Genomic DNA, 21,601 nt, shown 5'->3' with positions numbered 1-21,601 from the left:
GAATATTACTGAATGTAATGTATAGATTTTATCAGGAATAGAAATATATCTCTGTTCTATGAATTGAATAATCATATAAATGGAAAATTGATTTGTATTACTTTGGCTTTCTGTTAGAAAAAAGATGATTTTCAGGGATCATTAACTTGCAAAAAGGTTGTGAGTGGTCCGTTTTAGTGTGTCACGTACAATTCTGCCATGTGCAGAACTGCCTCTTGAAAAGATCTGTTTCATTATTACCCAAGTGGGTAGGAAGTACTGCGTACAGAGCAGACTGCCCGGAAGGGGATGTAGAAAACCCCCTAGGTACACCTACATCTTCCATCTCTCCAGCTGGCTTTAGAAAAGCCCCTCTGCCAAGTAGTTTAAGAAGGTGGGTCGCAATCATGCTTCCTTCCTTGCTGCTTTCCTGGGCTGCTTGTCCTGATACTGAGACCCAGTTATTTGCTGACTCAAAAAGGTTTGTTTTTATTGTTGCTCTACTGTCTAATTTTCCATGTGGCAACACAGTGAACCTATCAGTGAGCCCTGCCAAGTTACAATTTTGATGTTATCTTGTTTAGAAAAACCGGGAAAACAATTCTTATCTTTACAGGGTGCAATAATTAAATTAGATGTTCATGCCTGGCATGGTGGGGTCTGGATAGAGATAAGTAGAACTACATTCAGGGCTTGCTGGATTGGAAATAATTTCTGCCTATAGAATGTGTATTGTTACCTTCTGGCATAAATGTTGCCTGGATAAGTCCCTGAGGATCTTCTCCTAGGAACTGCCCCTTCAGAAGCATCTAGTATTGCCTTTGGGCTTGTAGCTTGGCTTTCCTTACCTGTTGATGCCTCAATAACTTCCTCTTTCCCAGCTAGTTCCTAGGTTTTATTGTCTTCCACAGGAGAACTTCGACTATTGGGAAGAAGAGAATAAGCACGCCCTGTAAGAACATTAACTGAGCTAGGGTTATAAATGGATAAGGTTAGCTTTGAATTCACATAGAAGGTAGCAGAGCTATCTGAAGCATCTGCTGAAACCTCGTGTTTAAAGTGATCACTAGTCATGATCATGACTAAGTGGCACAATTTAGATGTGCCATTACCTTAATATCTTAATAAAAGAACTGTTCGAAGGATTAAAGGTACCCTCTTTGGGTAAAACATTAACTGCTGGTAGATACAAATGGACTGAACTCTTCCTAGCACACACAGAGAGGCAAAAAAAAATTCTTGGATCTGAATCTACAGCCATCACAACTCCACTGGTGTCTCTGCAGTCACTCCAGATTTCCATAAATGTAAGACTGGCCAGATTTCTAAGGCAGCCCAGTTCCACCTCTTGTTTGTTTTATTTAATTTTGTTACACATTTTTCTTCTGCTTATTATGAGCTACTTCTGAGCTTACAGAACATGAAAACAAAAAGAAAAAAGCTGTGTTACAAGTTGTTTTCATGAATAATGTCTCTCATCAGTAGATATCCAACACCTTACAAAAGAGATCAGCTTCACAATCCCTATGAGAAGACTGGAGATCCAGCAGTCTCTCTGTTCAGGAACACTGATTTTGTCTTAAGCACCCTACACTCAGAGTCAGTTACCTGACTAAAACCAGAAAACTGTTCTTTTTAGTTTTTCTTTTATGTTCCCCTGGAGACGTACAGTAGGCTAAAATGTAGGACAATGTGTAGCAGCATTAACTTCTGTCACTGTAAATGTCTGTAACACCATTTCCTATACCTTCAATCCTGGAAGTGAATGCCGACCTTCATGTTGTCATTCTGCCCACTGGAAAACACATTACTGAACTGTATAACACATTAAATATTAAAACATGTAAATAGTCTTGGGATGTTGAAAGTGCAGATAAGGTTATAGAAGTGTTATGGTGAGGAAGTTTATGTGGGTACTGTGGCTGTTTACTTGTTTGAATGTCTAGTGCTTAAATGTTTGGGCATTTAAATGCTTGGGCATTATGATCACTGGAAAGGCTCATTCTGGTTGGATACTAGTATGGGTAGGCTAGCAGTTCTGCGCCTCAGCACTTGAAGAGTTTTGATACTAAGTTACATTATATTTTTATTTACATGAACAAATTGGTATTTCTGGTGACATGTATTAAAAATATGACTGTAGTAAAAGAAAATAGTATTGTTGTTTATCACAAAAAACAGTGAAAAACCACAAAAGTCTCACAAAAAATTAAAATCTCATCAAGAAAATTAAAATCTCACAAAAATAGTTATTTTGATCCAAACAATGCTGATCAAACCACTATTTGATCAAAACTGTCCTGATCCAAACAAAACCTGGTCAGGATGATATACGGAAACTATTATTACTTAAATTTGAACAAACTGCTGGTGTAGTTTGTTCAAATGCAATTATACTTGGACAGTGCAAGAGAAGTATTCCTAGATAGTGCTGGTGGTATTTCTTTTGAAATGAGATCATGTCAATAAGACAGTATTGAACAAAGATCAGAGCTTATATCTCTGGCACAGTGAGACAGCAATCAATGTGATTTCAGCAAGGATTTCAGCAAGAACAACGCTTAAGTTCATATCAAAGTTTTACTATTGGAATCTTTATTTGGTAATAATAGGTAACAGTTGAAAGTTCTGAGCATAGCTTAAAGTCATATTCAGGTAATTTGACCTTTGTTAATGGGCTTTCATTAGAACTCAAATTTTATAAGAGAAAGGTTGAGATTAAAGTAAATTGAGTATTTATCTTTCAATATAGAGATAAGGAATAATACTGGTCTCTCCCTGATTTATAAGGCAATGATTTACTTCTTGTGTAAGTGAACCAGAAGTACAAAGGTAGACACATGGCAATGACATTATTGTTATACTAGAAATTTAGTTAACCAGCTCCTCTGCCTTGGGAATTTTTATTTCGATTGACCACAGAGATCACACCCTAAATGTCATCCACAGCCTTGCATGGCCACAGGGTACAACCAGACCAATGATGGGCAGGGTAATGTTTTGCTCCAAAGATGTCTTCATGGCCCTTTTTAAGTTTGGGAGAGGAGCTCAAGGCACTCAGAGACTGAAGGGAATTGAAAGCAAAAACAACCCAAAATGAAACAGCTTCTAGCCTTCACCACAATTGTTTAAAGCAGAAAACAATACAGTGAAGAAAACCTGCCTGTGGGTGGAGAGCTGGTAAATTCAAAAATGTTGTCATGAGGGGTGAATAGAGAGAGGAAACTGTGGGGAGAAATGCTAGATTTGGTTGGGGGGATTTGTATTTGAAGGATTATGCAACTAGACAGTGTTTGTAAATAAGGTCAAGCATCAGGAGAGGCTATTCAAACCATGGGATTCAATCATTTGCATTAAGGTTTATATTTTCAATATTCTTTACTGGGAAGAGTAAGACAGCACAGTCTCCCTGAGTTTGTAATGTTTTGGTAAACATTTTATATGAGTTACAATGCATCTGGTAAACCCAAGGTCAAAGAGCCACCGGTAGTCTCTCCAGAGAGGGTTTTATTTCCTCCATGTTCTCTAGAACATGGACTTATATAACATTCTCCATTCTCTCCCACCAAACATGTCTTTTTTCAAAGGGAGAAGAAACACTGTGAAATAATAAATTAGAAAAGTCACCTAATCCACATGTACTTCTGCTGATACTTACATATTATAATTATAAATCAGTACTTTCTGATATGGAGGTATTTCTCCATTTCAATGTAAAAAGGGGAAAATGACACAGTTAGCAAGAGTTCATCTATCCATATCTTACTAAACAACTTATCTGTCATTAGTATGATGAAAACAACAACGAAAAGTATTTTACTGGTAAATTAAGTATTTTTTCATTGACAAGCAGGAAAATGTACTTTGCAAGGCCTCCTTATTCAAGTTGTACAAAATATGGGACAAAATTTTCAGGTACAGACACCTGAAATTAGCTACCAAAACACATTCAAGTTGATTTCAAAAGTTGTTGGATATCTGCAGTTCCTTGTTCTTCCATTCAAACAACTTTTAACAAGGTTTCCAATTATCTCGTCTTGGCTGAACCTTAAACTACATGAACAGTCATGGTGGAGAAGGGCAAAAGTGGTTTGAAGTAATCTTTTTTATTGCTTGCTTGCTTGCTCTATGGAAATCTTAATACTGCTACAGATTAGACCACTCACAGGTCAGACAATTAAAACTGCAGCATTAAGAGCTGTGGCCATGTAAATGGATGAGGATATGCTGAAGAGAACATATTAAAGCAAAGCAGAACATCATGGACAGAGAAAATGTCCCCACGGCTTAGTGGAAGCAGAGTTGAATGGCTTCGCTTTTTTGCCAGATCCTTTTCAGTCTCTTATATTGCTGAAAAATCCCTTATTTGGCTTCGTGTATACAAGTCAGTCTACATCTCAATACACACACACACTCTCTCTCTCTCTCATATATGCATATATATGCACATACATGCATAAATAGTGTATGTGCATGTTTATGTATATATATCTGCATAGTGTATGTATGTGGACTTTGATACCCTTAATCTCCTACAGCCTTCTGGTTCAATCCTGCTGTTTATTAATACTTTATTGGAATTAGTATTCCAACAAAGCCCATATATTTTCTTTTTTAATCTGGTTTCTTATTCTGTTATCACCTGCTTCTGTCAGTGCTTCCCAGAGACAAAGGTACGCTATCTTGATGATCTCCTAAGGTGAAGATAAGCCATCAAACAGACAATAGGTTAGTAAGAGAGGAGCAAGTATAACAAGTGTGTCAGAGCAGACTGCAGCACAAATTGTGTTTTAAATAAAATAAATACGTATATTTACAAAAGATCAGTCAGCCGTAAGAAGCGATGTTAAAACATTTTGGGAACAATGGTGATTTAGCTGAAAAAATCGGATTTAAGGGTAACCTCATATGAAATTGCATAATATGTAATTGTGCAAAGAATCTTTTTATCCTTCATGTTCAATGGAGCCTATGATTTGCTCTGCAATCACATGCTTTACTTTGAAATAATTCTTTTCCCAGAGGATTTTAAAATTAACAACATTGAACTCAGTTAAGTACCTTACCTAGAAACAAAAGCATGAAGTTAAAAATCCCCCTTATTTTTAATGATTCCTGCCATACTTTCACAGAGCAGATTCAGGTCACATAGGGGAGAATATGTTATAGTGATGATTTGTGAAAAGATGTTTAATTCAAAGATGTGCCACTCAGTTCACTCTGGAACAGCTTGTATATAAAGAAATACAGCACATGACTGTTCAGTGATGGTATTTTGTTAATTAACAGAATAGCCCAGTTTAAATTTCACAGAATGGAAATAAAAGGATGACACCCTGCTCTGAAATACTTGTCACTCCTGAAGACTCAAAATGAGAACAATGGGTAGAGATTTCTTCTCTTTTTCTCTCTCTACCTGACGCATGGGGCGAACACCCCTAAGCAGCATCTGAAATTTTACCTGAAATGCTGAAGGTGATGTTTCAGAGTCATTCTACCTGACTCCCTGGGTCTGCCTGGCTGCTTCAAGAGAGGCTCATAAGGAGCAAACAGGGGAGTTAGTTTTTCTTGCTTCTCCTTTGAATCAGTGGAAGAGTTAATTTTAATGAGAATGTGCAAGAATTATAGTGTATGTGCTAGGGATTAAAGATCAGCTATTATAAATTGTCAGTCTATAAGCCACCAGCCACTAGCCTGCACTGCACTTTGACCTTATCTTTATATGTAAGCGGAAAGAGCTGTTCTTCGCCCAGACCGGAGGGGACCGCTACGGCTGGAGGAGCAGCAGAGGACACAGGAACTGTTTCTTACATGAGAGATGGATGTGATATTTGGTAGAAATAAAGAAGAACATCCAGAGCCTATAAAAGCTGAGGTGCAAGGTAAGTGAAAGAAAATCTGTTCGAATACGTGCTGTTATTTTGGTATTTTCAAATGTGTAAACACGGAAACGCTTGCTCGCCCCAGACAACACTGAAAAGGGAAGCTGAGAAAGTGAGAAATGTTAAGTGAATTTTGTTTAAAGGACTGATCTTAGATAATATTTGTGCCCCGGCTGTGGGGTTTTTCTCACTGCATGGGCATTTCTGTGTACTTTTCTGAAAAGTCTCTTTGAACAGGGTTCCCGAAGTCTCGGGATTTCATCTGGTGACATGCCCTCCCCCATGGCTCTGCGCAGGCTTTCGGTTTCTCCTTGCCGCAACCCTTCCCTACCCTCCCTCTCTGCTCACTCTCCTCCTTCCTTCCTGGAGAGGGTCACTAAAACAACAGTATTTGTTGAGAGGGCTCTTCAACAACAGTAGTTCTAAATAGAAAAGCAGCAGTAATGGATGCCACTGTGCACCGTTAAAAAGAGGGTTCAGAAGTTAATCCAGTAAAAACTGTGGAGTATCCTTCAGAGAGATAGTTTAAAGTGGCTCCCTAGGGATGAACGCTTGATCAATCTATTATTTTTACTGCTTTTTTTACTTTACAGAAGTTTTTTGCTACAGCTACAGGAGAGGTTTGTTGCTGAGAACCCCCATTTAGTAAATATGTGCTGCATTTTTTGTAACATTTAGTCCAAGAAATGGTAGGCACCTAATACCAATTTTAAAGTCACTTCCCAAGTACGACTCTTAAAAAGTTGACAATTAAAATTTGCATGACTTTGCTGTTGTTCAGTTTGGTGGCTGAATAGGAAAATAGTTGTTTCAAGTCAGACAAAGTGCTTTGTTATAATTTGTGGTGGTTTTATGCCTTTCAATTTTTTTTGCTCAAGAGAAAAACTTGTTATTGCAACATTGGAAGTTGTTTGCAAACAAACCAGTTATCAGACCTGATCTGTATTATGGAACGGTTGATTTGAACAAAGGCTGAGTATTTCAGTAAATAAAATTATGTGTACAAAATATTCCTTCATTGGTAATGTTGATTCAGTGTTTACCAATTATAAAAACTGAGGAGAACCTTGACCTCTTTAAATATTTTGCTAGCCCTGAGCACTGCCAGTGTTTGGCTCCTTGTTACTTGCTATGTACACTGTAAATATGACCCCATACTTCTAACATCAGCCGTAATTTAACCCATGCTGTCCTAAACATGTACAGCTATGTGATTGTATGAGACTCCATTGCTACGATAGTTAATAAACTTCCAGAGTATTTGGAGATTTTACTGTGTCACTTTTGTGTCCTCACGTGGTACAGAAAAGTATAATTATTTCCACTTCAGATAAAAGTCTGAAGCAAAAAAGATACAAGGTCCGGATTTTTAAAGCTATTTAAGCAGTTTAGGATGCTGATTGGTACCCAGTGTGATTTACAGAAATTCTTAATTCCCACTATGATGAATTTTCATCCAAAAACCTCACTAGATGACCCTGTGCTCCATGCTTTTCATACTGGAATAATGCCAGAAATGACACTGAATCACACCAGAAGTTTCAGAAGCGGCGTCAAGTCCACAGCGCCTTAAGAAGATGATCCCCTTTTTTCCCTGTTTCTCTCTTCCAGCAAAATTATTTTATTCACCTGTCCTGGAACTTTTTGAGCATCACTATTCTGATATAGAGGCATAATCTCTAAACAAAATTTTTAGCCCTAGGAGCTACAAGATGTTCACTGAATTGCAGAAATATCTGCTTTTCTTGAATGATGAGCCCCCAAGGCACCCGGACAGGCTGGGTCAAAATCCCACAAGACCTACTTATTAATAAGTATTAAATTTCCAGTGCAGGGAAAGAAGGACCGGTTGCAGCAAGACCACATGCAGGCAGCCCCAACTCAGTGTTAGCAAAAGGTATGTCAGGGCATGACCAGCAGCTCGTGCTCATGGCACAGATTTGCAATCATAAATGGCATTGGTAGGAGTGCAGGAGCACGAAAGACCACACTCACTACAGGGTGGTTGCCCACAGCACTGCAGAAATAGCAGAGCCTACAATCTTCTATTGCCAAATAACAGAAACCTCTAGAAAGGGAAGTGGCACGAAGAGAAATGCTTGTATTTTAGGCATATAAGCAGACTAAACTTGTTCAGCAATTAAAGTTCAGTAGTCAGCCAAACAAAAATTATGTCTCTCTTTAATATATACTTCCTTAAGATCAGAATTCTGTTCTCTCTGAAGGATTATTTTCTTTTGCTAACTTGTGATTTATCCACTGTCTTCTCACCAATTAATTTTAGTTACTCAAGTTTTGTGCAATTACCTGAATTAAAGGTTAAACCTTATTCATCCTATATAAAACTAGAATTATTGCATTGGGACTTCTTTTCTTAGAAAGGCAAGCAAGGTTTAGTTTTTAAGGCTTTTCTAGAATATAATAATAATGATGAAAATCTATCCATTGTGTCAACAATTTTTTATCTTCCTCGTATTCCAGAACTATAACCCTAATGAAGTTGTCTGCATATTGTGGCATACAATATTAGTTTGTTAGCCTGATGGAGAATATATTTTAGGTAAAGCTGACATTTACTCCATATCCTTCCTTTGCATATGGATTGTTCTCCCTTGGGTCCTTAATGTCATTTGTTTGAAGAAATGGTACACATCCTTGTTTCCCTTACCTAGAAAGGTAAAAATTCAGGAAATATTATCTTAGAAAGTGGCGAAAGTCCCTTTAGGATCTCAGAGAGTCTTATAGCAAAACAATCATTACCTCTCTGCAACTGCATCAGCTTTGACAAAATTGAATATTTCCATGGGAGGACATTTTTACCTGTTGTAAAGGGGGCACTAATAAGAAAGTGTATCAACGTATTTGACATGAGGTCACAAACTAAATAAGGAGAATTAAAAGTTCTGAATTGCTTTTTGTACAGAGACAATGTTCAGTGCAGGAAATGTGTGGCAAAGTAGTATGTGATCTTAAATATTCCCTCAGGAGGCATGCACACGAAGAAGTGAGTGAAGGTTTTAATTTAATAGCTGATATGATTTTGTTCAGCTCTTTAACCCTAATGACATTCTTTAATTGTTATTATTCGGTGTGTCAAATGGTAAGTAATGTATTCTTGCAGGGATTTAATGAGGAACATTTTGTGTTCGAACCTCAGCAGTACTTACATATTTTTGGTATAATGTTCCTACCCTGTATTTGTGTTCAAAACACCAACATTCTGACTAGTGTCACAAAAGCACTCCCAAAAGGATACTGCATTATGTTGTATAATTTAATTAATGAAATTTTTACTGGAATTCATTTAGCTTGAAGTTTAAATTGAGGTACTGAAGGCCAATGCAAGTCATATAACCTATAAAATATGTTTATTTCTGTAAGCTCTAGCTTTTCCTGGCATGAGTAAAAGGGTTTAAATGTATCACTTTAAAATCTGTGTGCAGGAAAGAAAGGTCCAACTTTATTTAATTCCTGATACTTGGCAAATTTCACTCCAGCAGTCTCTTCATCTTATAGTAATCTCATTTAGCAATATTCATGCAGAATATTACTAGTGGCACATTTCTGAGCAGATCATATTTTCGTTGACCAAAGCTCCAACATAATTGTATGCTGTTACAAATCTCGACTTACACCCATAGTCTGTCTGCTTATATGTAGCCTATGTCCTAAGGAAAATCATCCAGTTACATGCCGCTCACCTAAACGAATGGATACTGATCTCTCCTTTGTACTTGTAGGTCAGTTGCCCTCTTGGTTGCAAGGCATCCTGCTTCGAAATGGCCCAGGGATGCACACAATAGGGGACACTAAGTATAACCACTGGTTTGACGGCTTGGCTCTGCTCCATAGCTTTACATTTAAAAATGGTAAGTTGTTGCACACCAGATTAAAAAAAGCTCAGCAACCCAATTCTTGGTGCCTTATGTTGGCAATTCTGAGTTTGATTAGCGTTATAATGTTGCAGGTTTTGTCCGCAGAGTGGCATGTGGGGCGAGGTGGTAACCGCTTGGGGAAAGTCTCTCCAAACACGTACTCACAGGGCACTCTCCACAGCAGCAGCGGGAGCATCTCTGCAGGCTCTTACCAGGACAGATTATGCTGTCCCTTTTCCTGGAGTGCCAAAGTTCAGCATCGTCTGCACTGCAGGGCAGCCTGCAACCAGCTCTGAGCAGGTCACTGCAGGGCAGCCTTTGCCTTCCACCCAGAGCAAGAAAACCTCTATTGTTTCAAACTGGATCAACCAAAAGTACTGTAATATCCGGAGGTTTTTCTGTTGTGCATGAACAACCTAGTTTCAGGGAAAAGTAATGTTCCTCTTTTGGGATTTGGTTGCAGCTGTAACAGCTGCCAGGAGAGAAACTGGGCCACTGTGTCACATCACGTATCAACCTCACTTAGGTATACTTGACACCCCAACAAGCAGTCCTCCTCGTCATCGTTATGGTGGGAAAACAGGCAGCTCCTCTATCCAAAACAATTTCATTTTTTGTTTTCAGTGAATGCATTTTTTATCCATTCAGCTGTTTTACAGTGTGAGGCAGGATGTTCCACACCTAGGTTCTTGCTGCAAAAAGCATGTATCTCTGAAAGAACTGGGTTTTACTCCTGTCATCTTCCATTCCTAGTGTTAACTTTTTAGTTTCTGTTTCTGTGATTGGAAGCATTTAATGCAACTGTAGGATCTCCTTGCATGTCCAGCTCTACATCCTTAACAAAATAACCTATAAAGAAACAACCAGTGTTTTTCAAATTGCCAGTATTTTACTTACTTAAAGCAAACAGAGTTCAGTTAGTTCAGGTAGAGCGGTCCATTGAATTGCTTAGGATAGACATTGATTCCTTAAGCAATTTGTTACTCTCTCGTGACTAAGTTTTGCCAGTACAGAAGATTTATCACCACCCACACACTGATGCATAATTACTAATTTTTACACCGATTATTTTGGTTTACTAGAAGGGTTTATCCAAATCCCTCCTTTCCTCTCCCCAGTCCCCCAGTATTGTCCAAATGTGTTGGGAATCAAGGAAACTAGATAAATTGTTATCAATCTCAGCAGCCCCAAGAACAGTCCTGGGTTCCTTGGAGAGCTGAAAAAGTGTTCCAAAACAGGGATTTAGGGGCATTGTTGGTTTCATTGCAAACTTTTCTAGGCTAAAGGACATCTGCTTGAGAAACTCTTTCTCTGACTTTACCTATGCTGATTTTCTAAAGCACTCAGTATGAAATATGATTGAAACCTGTTTGGCCTTTGTCAGGTGAAGTTTACTACAGAAGCAAGTATCTCCGAAGTGACACGTACAATCACAACATAGAAGCAAACCGCATTGTGGTGTCTGAGTTTGGAACTATGGCTTACCCAGATCCATGCAAAAACATATTTGCCAAGTAAGCAATGCTTTTTCCAACAGGATTCTTCTATCTACTCTTCTCTCCAGCACAGACGTCTTTCTGTTTACCCCTGACACATATTTACAAATACAAAATTTGTTTTGGAAATTTGCAATTGCTAATATTGAAACGCCAGCAGATACATCCAGCACTGCACTCTCTATGGGTTATTCTAAGGCAAATATTTAAAAATACTTTATCAGCAATACTGGCTGCTTTATTCACTATTGTAAGTAGATTTTATTGTAATTTTGAAAAAACAAATATATTCTTTTCCAAGTGTTTTGCAGAAGTTTATAAAAATGATGCTCTGTAAGGGGAGAAGCAGCAAAAAAGGAAAAGATTAAGAGATGGGAAAAGAATTAATGCAAAGTTTATTCAACAAAAAGAAGAAAAGCATCAATGACTTTTAAAAAGCAGAAAAATCTTCTGGATTAAAGATACTTTTATGAAAAAAATTTTCCATTGTTTCTTGAGCCATGTGCAGTCCTTCAAAGGACTGCACCCATAGGAATGAGCTAATCTTCTGTTCAAAATCAGAACCACTTGGGATGACTGCAATAGCTGCTTTCATACCGTTAGAAAGGATAATAGGCCATATATAAGAGGCATGGTGTAAGCCATCAAGTTATCACCTGTCTTGTAAAATTGGCTGTGAATATTCCCTGACAAACGCGAATAGCATACCCATCCATCTCTTCTTGTCTGAACTACCTCCGATGACCTTGAATTTGATATTTGGTGAGAGCCCATGCATGGATAGTTACCGCAAAATAGTTGATATGTTGTAAGCTGTTACCCTGAGATAAGATGCTTTTCTTCCCTCTTCCAGCACATAGGGTTAATGCTGGCATTTTAAGTTCGAAAGGGATATAAGCAAGTGTGTCTTGGCTTCAAGTGAATATGATAAAATCCTACACTAATAAAGGAAGCTGTCAAGCCCACATGTGAAGTGGGATCTTACATGGAATCGTAATTGTGATATGGGATAACAAAAATATTCCATCAGGGAGTATATTTTATGAAGGCATACCCTGAAAAACCTACCAGGTAGAAACTGTTAGGCCAAATTCTCACAAGGTGTGCGCAGGAGAGCGTGTAATTAGCCCATCCTGATAAACCAGTGCATACGTTACAGCTGATAGCAGGACTGGACCTGGATGCCCATTTCTGTATGGAAGAACAGTTACATGTGTGTTCTTAACCCTCGCCCAGGCCAAGGGCGTTGAAGAAGTCCATCTCCTCTGCTTTCCCACCCTTTCCACCGAGGCAGTGTAGGAGCAGCTGGAGGAGGGACAGCAGGGGGGAGGCAGACCCGGCTGGGTGACTTCTACTGTGCATGGGGTAAAAGCTAGTACAGCTGCTGCCGCTCTAACAAACCAATACCAAATTTCCCTCTGCACAGGGCATTCTCATATTTGTCTCACACCATTCCTGAGTTCACAGACAACTGCCTGATCAACATTATAAAAACTGGGGATGATTTTTATGCTACCAGTGAAACTAACTTCATCAGGAAAATTAATCCGCAGACTCTGGAGACATTAGAGAAGGTATAAACAACTGTCTGTCATTCTGGTTCCTCATCTGCTAATGAATAAAGTTTCAGGCTGACTCATAAGGATCCTTTAATGTGTGCAGGACGCAAATCTGGAAAGATACTTTCCTTCTTCTACTGTTCCCTTACTTTGGAAATCGTGGTAAAGTGACATAGTGAAGATACCAGGTCTTTTAAGAACTCAAGAGTTCAAAATTAAATCCCAGGTAGTTTGGGCAAAGCTGGGCTTTGCACAATTTCACTCATACATAATCTAGCAAGGTTGCAAGAATAATACCACAGATCACGCTTACGGCATGATTATTTTGGATTATTTCCATCATTATGCATCTGTAGTTATCAAGTGATTTACATAATTAACAATTCAGTAGGTCAGTTATATGACTACTCAAGTACCTTATGCAAGATATTACTTAATTATTAAAATGAAATCTTGACATATTGAAATACATGAATTTTTTTCTAGAGTGCAGTACAATGTGAGTACAATTTCCAAGCTTTAAATCAAATAGAAATCTTTTTGCTCCTGAAGATTGCTAGACTCATAGCCCTGTTAAATAAACTGCTTTCAAGATGAAATGGGCATTTGCAGAGTACCTTCTTCAGCCAATCCTCCCATTGTGTTACGTGGCTGCAAAGGAGAGGTGAACGTAATTCAGATTCTGTAACTTGTTTTAGCCTTGAATTAGGAAATTGTTTGAGTACCTACATACATCATTTGGCTTAATTCTTTAAATTTCAAGGCCTTTTGAAAATGGGGTGCCCATAAAAAGCTGGTGGATTTGTGGTGTTAGCTGAGATGATAGATAAATTTTAATTCTCTTACACATCTCTAAAATCTGCTATTGTATAATTTTCCAGGTTGACTACAGCAAATATGTAGCTGTAAATCTGACAACTTCTCACCCACACTATGACAGTGCTGGAAATATTCTCAACATGGGTACTTCAATCGTTGATAAAGGGAAGACAAAATACATTCTATTTAAGATTCCTCCTTCTGTGCCAGGTAAGATATGTCTTTTATAAGTGTTTTCTAGGAACTTGGTAACAATTTGTTTTCTTCTGAGGTTAAGGGGTGGTGATACAGCTCTTCTAGAAACCGATGGCGTTCATTTTCTTAATTTTAGCTTTTTGTGAATTTAACATTAATTTATTTGCCTGTCTGGGCATGTGCTGTTACAAAGGTTCATCTTGAATATTATGTAAACAGGGTATTTCAGTATGAAGAACCTTGCTTTTAGAAGAATTCTACTTTGAACATTACTAGAGTGAACTAACGCTTTTAGAAGAATTTCCGTTCCCTGTATTGTTATGTGTAGAGGGAGGATGAAGGGAAACAATTTTGGGTACAGGGCAGTATATATAATTTGAAGTTGTAAATTTTAATTTTCTTCATAAATGAAAATGCTCTTAAAATGCTGATGCTGTGATTATAAGGAATCATAATACTAAATAATACCTAATATAGAGTTAATTTCTCTCTAACCTGGCCTACACTAGGTCTTGCTGAAATAGTGTCCTTTGTTCACAGGGCAAATCACTTGCTCTTTTTCCTTCAAGACAATCTTTTTTTTTTGTTGTGGTATTCAAAATCAGCTGCTAATGTGATGTCTGTCCTCTTGGTCGAACAATCAAGAGGCCTTCCACAGCTGAGAGATAAGTTTGTAATTTCTAGCTGGGGTTCAAAAAAAGTCAGTATAGATCAAACAGGAACATCTCCTTAGAAGTTCAAAAACATGGGGGCATTTGAACCCCCTTGTAAAGCTGCTGATTTAATTGAACATCTTTCTCCTCTATGCTGGAACTTCTGAAGACAGTAACCAGTAGCATCAAATACTAAGATGAGAGGGCTCTGTCTAAATGGATCTGGCGTTGTGGTATTACTGCATTGCTTCACTCAGCTGCAAACTTCTGTGTTAATTCTGCAGGAGGAAACAACCCACTTTCTTAACAGGAAAATGCAAATAAAGCTGGGTGGAACCTGTTCTTTCCTACTCCATATGTGGAAGGAATCCAAGCACAAGATTGGATTGGAATTTATTATAAATATAATTTTATTTTTTATCATTTATGTTCAGAAAAAGAAAAGAAGAAATCTTGTTTTAAACATCTGGAAGTGGTATGCTCCATCCCTTCTCGCTCTCTGCTCCATCCAAGCTACTACCATAGCTTTGGAATCACAGAAAATTACATTGTCTTCATAGAGCAGGCACTCAAACTGGATATTGTCAAAATGGCAACTGCTTACATCCGAGGTGTGAACTGGGCTTCCTGCCTCGCCTATCACAAGGAAGATAAGGTATTTTTCCTAATGCTAAGCAATGGAGTCAGCCAGACCAGTGACCTCTTCTGCACTGTTCTGTTTTTCATCTAGTTCATTAATTTCAGTAATCCTTCATTTTTTTTCCACCCTTGACTTTCATGTTGCACATTTTTTTAGAAGTTTTATTTTTGGAAATCTCCCATCTCCAGAAATTTCACATATAAGTATCTGATGCTAAAATGCTTGAGAAAGAGGATAGTTTGGCATTGTTAGAAATATTGTGTGCTAGCAGAGAAATTCAAAACCGCACTAGCATCCCAGACACATACAGTTGCTCCTGGTCCAAACAAAATACTGTATATTGTGGATGAGATCTGCTCTAGATCCATTGCATCAGGTAGGAGAGCCAGACCGGTGGAAAAGCCTGTATTCAACAAAAGAAGAGTCTTCCACTGTGGCAACTGAGGAAAAAACCCCTGTTTTCTGAGGACCTTATTTCCACATGCTCTGGCCAACAGTAAGTGGGGCGTGCTGGGGTAGAGGGCACCAGCACAGAGCACTACAGAGACTCTGGACTAAGGCAGATAATTATTTAACTTAAAAATAGAGCAGGGGATTTTCCAGGTTTTACCAGAAAACTTCAATCCTCAGCCTAGCCCAAATAGTAATTTGTGACAGTAAAATGAGTTTAAAGCACATCCATGCTCATTTTACTCCTACATTTTTTGGCCTTCAGGTTGGAACCTCTTGTCTCCTAGTAGCAAATCCTGAGTTCTTGATATGCTTCAGTAGAAACAGACAATACATTAGAATGTTGATGGCTGCCATTAGAACACAGTTTCCTAAATAACTATTTGTGGATCATTAACGATTTTAAATAATGTTTCCTATCTTTCAGACTTGGTTTCACTTTGTAGACAAGAAGACTAAAAAAGAAGTATCCACCAAGTTTTATACTGATGCTATGGTGCTTTTTCACCATATAAATGCTTATGAAGAAGATGGCCACATTATTTTTGACATTATTGCCTATACAGACAATAGCTTATATAATATGTTCTATTTAAAAAACCTGAGTAAAGACTTTGAAGACAGCAACAGGCTTACCTCCATACCAACCTGCAAACGATTTGTTGTTCCTCTGCAGTATGACAAGGTAGAAAGAAAATCGCTTTTTAATCTGTTCTTTGATCAGTAATTTAAAATACATCACTGTGAATAACAGGCGAATTATTAGTTGCCAGCCATTACATGCAACGTTCTGATTCTTTAAAAACAACATACACACAAAGTGTGCAGGAGTTTTGTTTTGTGTATGTATTGTGAGAAATGGCAATGAGCAGCTGGACATGGATCTAGGTTCTGATACCATCCCTGGAGAACAGGGCTATTGAGCATACATAATTTCCTTACAAGTGAGACTATTTGTAAAATGCTATCAAATACAAGCAGCTATATCAACTTGGCTGTTGACTGGAAGGGCATGCATGGGGTTTTGCACTATCTGTTTCTTCCACTTTACTGGAGCCTATCATGCTCCCAACTGTTGCAATAGTTTTATTAAAATTAGAAGTTTTCATTTAAGTGTGAGATTTACCAGGAAGAGGAAAGATTTTATCTTTCAGTTTAATTTAAAACATCATTTTACATCATTGTTTGCAGAGAAGATTTTATATTGCCCAGCAACTTGGGCAAGTTTCCGCCTGTTACATTTGGAATGGATAATACTTTTTCTTTCTACATCCTAGAATCTTACTGCTTTGTACATGTCTCAAAAACAGTTACGCAGCAATAACAAAGGATGTGTTGGATCACAGCAACTATCCAAACTACCCAGCAATCTTAAGAATTCAGCAACAGTATATTAAAAACAAGAGTGCATTACACCTGTTTTTGCACTTGATTTACAGCAGCTGCAAAAAAACTAACCGTGGTGACTTTTAGTCAAAATTATCAAATTAGGGAATTTGATACCTAGTTCCCTGAAACCCATCTTTATTAATTAAATTCACAAACTATGTAATCCATTTATTGTGCTGCTGGAACATAGACATATCTATTTAAGCCTTTCTAAAGGCTCAGTGTGATTCAAAATCATGATATCTTAAAATCCTCTGAGTATAACAAGATTTCTAAGGAAAAGGTCAGAATCAAATGTTACAAGATAAACACCATAAGAAGGAACTTCTTGAAGCTGGATGATTTGTTTAATCCCAAAATTGTCTATATTGATATCCGGCCTGAGGAAAGATCTAAATTAGAAGCATATTCTTAGAGACACGTTACTTTTTCAGCATATGTCTCTTTCAGGATGCCGAAGTAGGTTCTAATTTAGTCACACTTCCATCTACCGCAACTGCCGTAAAAGAGAAAGATGGCAGCATCTATTGCCAACCTGAAATACTATGTGAAGGTGAGACATATCCCTTACACAAATGTCAAATATGTTCCCTTCCACACACATAGGTGCATTCTAGTAATGCCTAATAGCTGTTCGTATATGTAAGATTTTTATAAAGCTAAGAGAAATGAAACTTTTAGTTAATATGTTTAGTGAAGATATTGACAATATCTTTCTCTTCTTTACTTCCCTCCTCTGGGGAATATATATGTAATATATGACCCTGAACCTCTCAGATACATATTTATGGAGAGTGAAATCCTTTAATGTCTGAAGTTACATCAGTTTTATGTTAGTATAGGATCCTGAGTCTGATCTTACATATTTCTATGTTATGCAAATCTACCTGTTACAAGAGTAATTTTAGTTAAATAGGTCTGTTATAAATAGTAACTTCAGTTATTGCTGTGTTTTATAAAGATTGCCTTTGAAAGTAGATTTTAAAACCTGTTTTAGGGGTTAATAACAGGAATATGTAAAGTGTATATATTTACCTAAAGTGAAAGCAGTTTCTTAGAATGGTAGCTCCAACTATATCTCAGATGTTCACATCTCATGGATTTATGAAGAAAGAAAACCAAAACAAACAAACAAAAAACCCCATAAGTTCCAGTATGATGAATCCCTAAGAATGAAAAATTGTCATTTATGAACTTACAAACAGCCCTGGCTTAATTATGTTGTGTTAATAGTAACCATCTTCAGCTTTTTATAAATTCAGACATACAAATTCTATGCAACATCTGTTTTAAATACTGTAAAGGTTTTTCACAGGCCAAAACTTCCTGAAGATTGTCATATATAAATGTACAGTTGAGTTCTTTTTCTTCTCTTGCTCCTAAGTCTTGAACTTCATTTTACCCAGGGATAGAACTGCCTCGCATCAACTACAACTATAATGGCAAAAAATACAAGTACGTCTTTGCAACAGAAGTCCAGTGGACTCCGGTTCCTACAAAGGTATAATTAACATTTACAAAGTCAGAAACTGTATTTATAGAATACAAAGCAAATTTAAGCAGTTATAAGTAGACCACACTTTACTAGTTTGACCCAAAATGTAGCCCAATCTGCATTCATACATGCAAATTCAAAGTATGTGGAAAAAGAATATAACTGCATCTGTATAGGTAGAGAAAAGGCCTTAATAGAATTGAACTGAAAATGCCATGCATCGCCCCTGGGGATTGGTTTGGTCAGGCACTTGACCTATTAATGAGATGAAAATCTGTACTCTGTTCCTTCAGTAAGTACCAGTATCTGTGTGGAACTCTTGTCCCATTGGTTTAATCTTTACACATCACTATTAATAGCCTTTTTTCTGGCATATATAACCTACTTAACAATAGAAGGCCTTGAGAAATATTGAGGTCACAATAAAAGGAAAATAATTCACAGGATTAGAAAATGGAAGATTTAAATCCTGTTTCCTGCTTTACTACAGAATCGCAGTGATTTGGCACAAGTCACTTAAATGTTCTGAGCCTTGGACTCTTCCTCTGTATAGTGGGGGTATTATCTATAGCAAAGGTTCTCTCATGATCTGTTAGGATTTGTAAAATACTTAAAGCCCATAAATGCAAAGTACAGTTGTAATCTAATGAAGTGAAATTTAAAGAACATTGTGTGATTATGCAGCCACTAAATGTGACTCCAAATTTAACATTTTCCAGGTGTTTCCTTTTTGTGATGACACAGGTTTTGTTGTTCCTTAGCTCTTAGCACTGGTCCCCCATGCCAGCAGCCTGTTCATGTTGTACCTTTGGAATAAATCATTGTGTAGGTCACTGACATTTTTCTTTTCTGGTCACAACAATTTAGATTGTAAAATTTAATATCCAGACAAAGGAAATGCTCGACTGGCGAGAGGACCACTGCTGGCCATCTGAGCCCATTTTCGTTCCCAGCCCTGATGCAAGAGAAGAGGATGACGGTAAAATAATGACAACATTCTGAAAGCTGGGGTTACATGAGTTTTGCATTAAATCTTACAAGTTTCATTGTTCTTAGTCAAAAAAGCTGGGTTGATGCTTCCACGGTGAGATTAAAATTAGTACCAGCCATTTTACTCCTGCAGACAAAAAACCAAAGCAACAATAGATGAAAATCAGCTTGTGTAATGCCCCAAGGTAGCCATAAATGATAACACCAATTGCTTAGGACTTCCCAGAGAGCCACTCGGAACTGGCTTTATCAATAGTTTGGAGAAGCTATGAAGTTTGGAGAAGCTGTGGGAAGTCAGTGTTGTTACAGATGAGAACATGAAGTGGCACTGCAAGTATCCCTGTCATTTTGATCCAGTTCTGTTCTCAGGTGACTCCTTGCAAAGCAGCAAACAGCTGAAAGGATGAGTCCCAAAACTGACAGGCACATAATTCAGTGTTGGTTTGCTTTTTTCCTTTCCAATGAACTGCAGGCAGACCAGAAGAAAGCACAGACGAGAAGCGTTCATTAGGTCTTTAGCACTCTCAGTAGACTTCTTGATCTAGTAAGCACTTTCAGTTTGTGTCCTAAAATTCTTAGGAAAGAAGAATTGTTTCCTGACAGTATTATCTTTGCTGCTTGGTGTAACTAGTTTGTGCTTCTAATTCTTCATTTCAATGTCACAGGCATCATTCTGACCTGTGTTGTGAAGTCTGATCCAAAGGAAGCACCATTTCTACTTGTCCTGGATGCTAAAACATTCAAAGAATTGGGCCGAGCCACAGTAGATGTAGACATACATCTGGACCTGCACGGAATCTTTATACCTGAGAAAGATTTGAAGACTAAGACTGAGTAAAATGCTATTTATCCTACTACACAGACTGAGACAACCTTGTACTGAATGCGGGATAATGTGATTCGGGAACAACCTTATCTTATGACAAGAAATGGCTAAATATAATCTCTTCAATAACTATATGTAATCTCTTACAAGAGATAGCAATAACTTTTATTACAAATAATTATATGCACAACTGGTACATAACTATTCCAAAAGAAGAATGATCAGTATTAAGTGCTAATGTTGTATACGACTTGTGGGGCAGGGAATAGGAGAAAAAGGTAACAAGAAATGTTTTGAGTAGAATATAGCTTTCTGAGCAAAGTACTGTATTTATAGGGTGATACATGGTATGAGTCACATATGTCTGCAGGTCATGTAACTTTCATGGACTGTTTCAAGACTGCAGCTCACGATGAAGGTTGTCTCTTGCCAGAAAACCTCACGTTAAACTATCTGCTATGATACTAACAATTCATGGCAATGACTTATCTTGGTGCTTCATTTCTTAAATTCCACCATAACCAAAGTATTACATTGAGGTGCTACAACTTTCTAATTTAGAACCTAAAAAAACCTGCTTTGCTAATAATTTCAGGGTGTATTTTTCCCTTTAATGTTGAGAAAAACAGGTTACTTGAAATAGAATGTATGGTTTTATGTTGCATTCAATTATACTTTAGTGGTATTCAATCTTAAGCACTTTGTATTTAAATCAGTTTTCCTTGAGGAGAATATCTGACATGGCTTTTCATGTAATTAGATGATTACATTGTGTAAAAGGTAAACAGAAAGGTAGTTATTAATATTGCTAATAGTTGCTGTTAATAACAGTATGTATATGAATGAGAGCAGTACATTTCTAGCAGAATTCAGGTACACATTTGTTTAGGTGAAAGAGTGAAAGACCTAATTTAGACCACATCTGAACTACACAGTAGCTGAAGCTACAAGCTATTGTTGCTATAGCTAAGCATTTGCTATCCAAGTTCTGACATGGGTTTATCATTGCCTGCAACAGATGCTTCCTAATAAAACTACGCAACTCACATTCATAGTCGCAATTAAAAAGCACATTTCAACATAGAGTTCAAATGCCAGGTACACTGTGACTGTTTTTTGTTATGGGAATGGCATTTCCTAATCCCCTGAGTGTATTTCTGTTTTCTGATTTGGGGCATTGATTTTTCTTTAAATGAGAGTTATTTTTCTTTGAATTGTATTTCCCTATTGTAGATACCCTTACTGTTGGAGGCATTTTTACTGATGGCGAAAACTAGGTAGACATCCATCCATTTAAGGTGTTCATCTGGTCTGTACGTATCGTCACACTACTTGGGTAGTTCTCACTCTTTT

General features: G+C 37.5%; 1 protein-coding gene across 1 annotated transcript; it reads left to right on the top strand.

The window, feature by feature from the left end:
- The first annotated feature begins 5,694 nt into the window (after positions 1-5,694).
- BCO1 (beta-carotene oxygenase 1) lies at positions 5,695-20,260 on the top strand. Its single transcript, XM_010285746.1, has 11 exons — positions 5,695-5,861; positions 9,602-9,730; positions 11,121-11,250; positions 12,659-12,806; positions 13,673-13,820; positions 14,893-15,113; positions 15,976-16,233; positions 17,388-17,490; positions 18,344-18,438; positions 19,300-19,411; positions 20,088-20,260. The coding sequence occupies exons 1-11, from the start codon at positions 5,798-5,800 to the stop codon at positions 20,258-20,260; spliced, it is 1,581 nt and encodes a 526-aa protein (XP_010284048.1). The 5' UTR covers positions 5,695-5,797.
- Positions 20,261-21,601: the final 1,341 nt, after the last annotated feature.

This window comes from Phaethon lepturus, unplaced genomic scaffold (assembly GCF_000687285.1).
Source record: "Phaethon lepturus isolate BGI_N335 unplaced genomic scaffold, ASM68728v1 scaffold3514, whole genome shotgun sequence".
In the NCBI taxonomy this organism is placed as follows: Eukaryota; Metazoa; Chordata; class Aves; order Phaethontiformes; family Phaethontidae; genus Phaethon; species Phaethon lepturus.
The sequence above is the reverse complement of the archived record's forward strand: the minus strand, read 5'-3'. Positions and strand labels throughout refer to the sequence as shown.